Raw genomic sequence first — 6,318 nt, 5'->3', positions numbered from 1 at the left:
TATATAAGCCAAACTGCCTTACAGGTTGCTGTTTTGTGGGATTTTTGTTGGTTTGCTTTTTGTTTTGTTTTGTTTTTTCAGTGTTGTATGTTTAGCAGGCACTTGAGTTTATATGAAGATGTTTGCTCAGGAGCTGAGGGGCAAAGGACTTGGGATGGGGAGAGGAAAGGAAGGACGGAAAGAAGGAGCAGGGACTTTTGACAAGTGGCCACTGCTAGCCAAGGATGTCCAGGTAGATTGGTGTGGCCTTGCCCAGAGCATGAAGGATCTTGTAGATCTCCTTGATGTTGAGCCGTTGCTGAGGTTCTCTCTGCCAGCAGCCCAACATGATGTCGTAAACCTCCTTGGGGCAGACTCGAGGCCTTTCCAAAACTCGGCCTTGGGTAATGCACTCAATAACCTGAAAGAGAAAGAGAAGAGTCTTTGATCACCAGGCAGTTCCTGTGGGATGTCCTGTCCCAGTTACTTCTTGGCTGGTGTGCTACCATTTAGCGAATGAGGACACTGAGAAGCCCAGAGCCTTGCAGATCCTCAATGTTTACTTGTTTGTGTGCTGTTTATGATAATTTTATAGTGTAAAGTTTGTCTCCAGCGGCAGTCTTGCAGTTCCTGAAAGTCTTCCCCATTTGACACCTACCTACCTCAATGCACTCTCCAAACAGGAGGTCACAAGCAAATGAAATGAAGTTTCAGTTTATAGCATCAGTTTTCCCTGTTTATTGAAGAAAGAAAAAAAGCCTTAAAATCTCCACACCAAAGTAATATCTTGCACAGCTGATATGATGTTTTTCTTCCCTGAAAATCAAGAGCTCGTTCCACTGCAAAGCCCAGGAGAGTTCTACAAGGGAGAGTTCAGAGTGTTTTACTACCTCCATCTCCAAGGGCAGCTTTGCCTCATTTTGACATAGAAAAGCACCTGAAAGAATGAAATTTCATTTCAAATTGCACCTATGATGGAGAAAAAAAATCTGCAGTGCTAACACTCTGTTCTGAGTCAGGTCAGTGTTGCTCGTGAGAGAAATGAGAGCGCTTGGATAGTGTTAAAGTCTCTTCAGAGGGATGCCATTGGAAAGGACTTCCCTAAGTGTCTATGTTTTGTTTACTAGAGGAACGGATGCAAAGGGAAGGTAGGTATGATTTGTCAGAGAGCTGCTATTGCCATCTGGCCTCCTTGGTTGGAGGTGATGAGTCCCAGCATTGCAGTTTGCGAGTGACCTGTCACGCTCTGCAGATAAACACAGATCCCAAGCAGCATGTTGAGGGAAGCCACCCAGCAAGGGGTGTTTGGAATTTATCATTTATGAATAGTAATGGGCCTGCCACACAGCTCAACAGATACTTATCACTTTGCTGTTTGCATATAAATACAGAGGGGATTGATTAAGGCCTGCTAAAAGCGAGCTGAGGAAGACACAGCATGAAGAGAAGCCTGCACTGCCATGAAGCTGCTAGCAGCAGTGACTTGTGAGGGTAGGTGAGCTATGGTTTCTTATAAAACCTCCTGGACATGCACAGGAGTCCTCTGGTGGGCCCCTTCTCTCCAGCACAAAGGAAGGGCATAGACAGAAGTTAATGGATATGCTGCAGCTTTCAGATGAGGTGGTGCCTCATTCATTTGCTCAGGCAGGGTCTCTTCCAGCCTTGACAACACCTGCTAAAAATGCTCTGAGGGTGGGAAGCCATGAGGATGCCACAGGAGGGAGAGGGTATCCCAGCCTTGCTCATGCTCACACTCAGCACCAGTGATGCTTGACTAGCCCGATGACTGCTCACAGTCCAGCCCCAGCAGCCCAGAGCTTAGCACAGGCTCCGTTAAGCTGCCTCTCCATGGGGCTCTGCAGCTCTGATCCTTCACCATCCAGTCCTCTGCAGCCACCCAGGTTCGCCCATCTCTCCACAAACTGTGGAAAAGGAGCTAAATTAGAGGTAACATGGGTCCCTCCCACCAGGAGACTGGTTTGAGCAGGGGATCCTCAGCTCTCAGAAGGAACTGGATACAGTGATAGGAAAGGGAAGGACAAGATTTTTGCCTGTGATGGGAGCAAAGCCGATACAGCTGCATCTGTGCAGAATTCAACCAGCCCTCCTTACTCAAGGTTAAAGGTGACTTTTCTCAGTCCTACTGCCCTGCAAAGGAATCTGAGGTAGAAAGCATGCGGGAAGCTGAGCTGTCTCATTCCAGGGTGCTTATAACCCATGCACAAGCTACATGTGCTTGTTTGTGTATGTTTGGATTTACCCTCCCAGGGAAATGCAAGAGTAGCTCATTAAATAGCGTGACAAATAACTTCTGTCGCTGTCAATTCCATTGTTTGTGTCTCTAAAATGTTTGCGTGTGCTACTTTGGGATATACAGTCAGGCCCCATTGAGCACACGAATGGGCAAGTATTAGAGCTGTAAAGGAACACCTTGGATTTGCCATCTCTGCAACTCACTTAATTAAGGGATCTGTATCCAGAAAGCAGAAAATGCACATTTCTCATTACAAAAGGTGAAATTTCTTAAATCTATTAGATACACAGTAGGATAAAAATGTGCAAGGTTCCCACACACTGCTTTGTCAATGCATCTTGTTCCTCTTCTATAATACCCCCTGCTATTCTGAGCAAAAATCTTCCAAAGCATTTCTGCTGATGTGCCTCAAACCTCGGCTTTGCCACACTGCTAATCCCAGCCAACCTTTCCTCAACATTTTTACAGCACAGCCCTATACTGATGGGCTGCAACTTTTGCCATTCAAAGAAATAACATGGACAAAACAGCTCCTTGGGTTCCACCCTCAAGGAACTGGGGCAAACCATGTGATAGACACCCCTGTGGCAAAAAAGCCCCACAGAAATGTGTCACATGCCATGTAACAGGTTTCAGACACTTTCTCACAACCTAAAGACTGCAGTAAGATCCTCAGCTACAAAGGAGGAAATTCAAGGCATGGCAATAACTTAGATCCCAGCACTAATTGGGGTATCCCCCAGTTCTGGCAGCACCCCGAGAGTTTATCAGATGTGGCTGTTATGGAGACACAGAAATCATATGTCTCTATATTAGAAGGGAAAGACTTAGGGTGAGCCAGTACATGGTTTTGGCAGGGCCCTTTGATTTCCTGCATGTCTCAGTTTCTGCAGCTCTTAAATGGTGGTAACGACACTTATCCCATGATGAAGCCTTGGGGGTGCCAAGGAGGGGACTACCTATGTGCAAACTGCTTTGCAAGCAGGCTGGAAAGGAGAGTTGGTAAAAAGTAGAGTTTCCAGCTGAGGTGTCTCAGCACTGTTTTACCTCTGTGTTTGAGAGCTGAAACCAGGGCTGCTTCCCATATGTGAAGATCTCCCAGAGGATCACCCCAAAACTCCAGACGTCACTCTCTGTTGTGAACTTCCTGTACATGATGCTCTCCGGAGGCATCCAGCGGATTGGCAGCATGGTGTGTCCTCCAACCTGGGTGAGGGCAAAGACACAAGGAAATCTGAGTCACGGGAACCCTGAGCATGGGGTCAGCCCTGGCATGATGTGGACAAACTCAGGGCCTCCCTGTAAGCTCCATCTAAAAGGAGCTGTTCAGAAAAGCTACTGCCTCCCCAACCGCCCATGGGCTAACCCGCCAATCCCACCTGGTTAACATGATGGATAGGGAGTGAAATGTATCAAGATAAATGATGTCCTCTCCTCCCAAAATGGGCTTGTAAAGAAATCAAATGACAAAATGCCAAGAGCATACTCCAACCCTACAGTCTGATGAACCACGAGGTGAGGCAACAAACAGTGTTCAACAAAGTACCATGCTGAGTTTTGCGCTCTGAGGCACCCACCAGAAATACAGCGTGAGGTTTGTCCCTCTTCAGTAAGGTTTTCTAAAAGCCATGCACAGGCATATGCACATCACCTAATTGCATGAAAGATTTTGCGCTCACAAAACTGTGCTACAGGCCTTCTCAAAGAGTGCTTTGAATATGTAAATGACTGCCAGTCCGCACTGCAAAAAGGCGGTCTGTTCGTGAAGAACAGGGTCTTACATGCAGGGAGATGCCCAGCACGTAATGGAGGCAGGAAAACCAGCCCCTTTGGGGAAATGGAAGAGCCCATGGACGAAGCCTCTCTGGGCTGTGCCAAGCCAGGGAGAAGGCACTTTATACCCTTCTCTAGGGCACATGAATACAGCAGGCAGGCAGCAGGTTTGCAGGACACATGCAAACCATTTGAAAGCAGATGGATTTACCTTTGGATTCACTAGAGATTTCTAAATAAGCATCTCTGAGCAAGACAAGTTTTCCTCTGTTCTGTCCTTCTACATAAGAAGCACCATCTGTGGGGAAACAGCTAATTGATAAGAGCAGCCGGTGCTGGAAGCAGTATGGCTCCAAGTCTCCAGCACTTGTTTCTGCTGAGGGTGAAGTGTCCGAGATTTTGCAGTGATAAAAATGAGCACTTCTGTGATGCTGCTAGGAAGACTGCTTGTCTCATTATGGGCACCAAAAGAAGCAAGTGCTAATAACTTTGTAGTACTGCAATGGAATCAAACAGGCAGAACTCTCGCTGGTCCTGTGAAGGATCAGGGGAGAAAGCATCTGGTATCTAGGTTTCCAGCATATGTGTGGCTATTCAAAATAATGAGATTGTTGCACTTGCTTGGATGAAAACATTACTTGTACAAACAGAAGCTCTCCTCTGAGCTGCCAGTTCTCCCAAGCTGCCACAGGTCTCTGCCTGATGAAAGCAGAACCAGTGCGGGGAAGGGTCAGTACAGAGAGACACTGCAGTGCCTGGAAGCAAGAGGGACAGTGCTCAAAAAAGAGAAATTTTATAAGTCTCAGGAACATCTTTCTTTTCTAAGTGCAGAGGTGCTTAAAACTGTGATGCAAGAAGCTAAAAAGCTCATTGCAGCTCTGCACCCATTTAGAGATGGCTTGGCTGGCATGTTCTCAGCTTGCTGCTCTAAACTCCCAAGAATGTTCTCCCATAATAGAAATGGAAATATGCTTCTCTTTGTTTGTTCCTTTGAAACCCTGGCTGCAATTTTAGCTCTTTTCTGCACTCCCAGCTTTTACAAGTTGCTTTCCCTTCTTGTGAAGAGCTCTGAGGAAATGTTATCAACAGAACAGGACATACATCAAACCTGATTGTTGTAAAAACTGTGTTGGGCTAATGCTTATTTTGTTCTCCTTTAAGTAGCACTAACTCCAGTTTCCCAGCAATCTCAAAATGATTACTTATTGCAAAGCTTTCTACATGTGCAATATCCTGAATCTTGCAGGATCATTTGAAATTACAGGTGGTACAATAAATTGAACACCGTTAACTCCCTTTTGAGCAGGTCTTAGAGCAGTTCAGAATCTATGAACCAGGTCCTCAGCTTACATAAACAGCAGCATTGCTTGAATGGGAGGGCCCTGATTTACACCCCTTGAGGACCTGGCCCTGAAAGCAGGGCAGAGAAGCCAGTAGTCCCATCTCAGATCCAATAAGCTAAAAAAAAGTTCAGGTCACCTCTGGTGAAGAACTGGCACTAAAGTGACATACAGAGTCATCAGTTGTCCCAAGGATCCGATGACACGGTCTTGGCTTAGCTCACATGGTGGAGACCAAGGACTGCCAAAGCATTCCTCCTAGCCCTGTACATCACGTGAGGCAAATATTTTACTAAAAATTAATCCAGCAATAACTGATAATCAAATTACTTTTTTGGTATGCTATATGCCATAAGTTTGAGTCTGATGGGGTTTTTTTTGTAAAAACAGGGGAAGACTCATGCAAAACTTCAAGAGTCTCCCCTACCCCCAGGTAGGAATTGAACCTGCCTCTGGCTGGGGCCAGGCTAATCGGCATCTCTGCCATCAAGGTATTTAAGAAGTGATCCCATTGTTCTTTCTCTCTTTTGGTTTCGGCTTGTTTTGAGCTGTCCTGTCGTTACTGTTGGGGAGTTTTTCTGTTGGAAGAGAGGGATGTAAGAGGAGAACAAAAGAACATCGCGCTGAGAAGTAAGAAGGGGAAAAGAGTCCCAGAGGAGAAGGAGAGGGAGAAGGCTGCCAGAGCAGGACCTTGCCCTGAAGCCCGTGGTGGTTGAGATGGCAGGAGGGTGACTGTGTGCCCACTGAGGGACGGATGGCAGTGAGAATGTCCAGCATGCATCAGTACATGCAGAGCCCCATGCCAGAGGGGAGACAGACCGAGCATCATCAGGGAACATGCCTGAAGCGATCCATGGCCCTGAGTACCTCAAGAGGCGGAAGAGGGCTGCCATGGATGATGAGCAATTCCCAGATGAACTGCACAGCCCAACCCCTGCCACCCCTTGCACTGATGGGGGGAAGGAGGTAGCC

The 6,318-nt window shown here is 46.8% G+C and overlaps 1 protein-coding gene across 1 annotated transcript in view; it reads right to left on the bottom strand.

Annotated features, from left to right (window-relative positions):
* The window catches only part of NTRK3 (neurotrophic tyrosine kinase, receptor, type 3), a gene marked incomplete at its 5' end in the record, with an annotated part of 96,159 nt that continues 89,841 nt past the window's right edge, over positions 1-6,318 (bottom strand). The window contains 2 exons of the mRNA XM_009879407.1: positions 1-400; positions 3,281-3,439. Of these exons, the coding sequence (XP_009877709.1) occupies positions 215-400; positions 3,281-3,439 (345 nt within the window). The remainder of the gene's footprint in view (positions 401-3,280; positions 3,440-6,318) is intronic.

Source organism: Apaloderma vittatum, unplaced genomic scaffold (assembly GCF_000703405.1).
Source record: "Apaloderma vittatum isolate BGI_N311 unplaced genomic scaffold, ASM70340v1 scaffold16822, whole genome shotgun sequence".
Classification (NCBI taxonomy): domain Eukaryota; kingdom Metazoa; phylum Chordata; class Aves; order Trogoniformes; family Trogonidae; genus Apaloderma; species Apaloderma vittatum.
The sequence above is the reverse complement of the archived record's forward strand: the minus strand, read 5'-3'. Positions and strand labels throughout refer to the sequence as shown.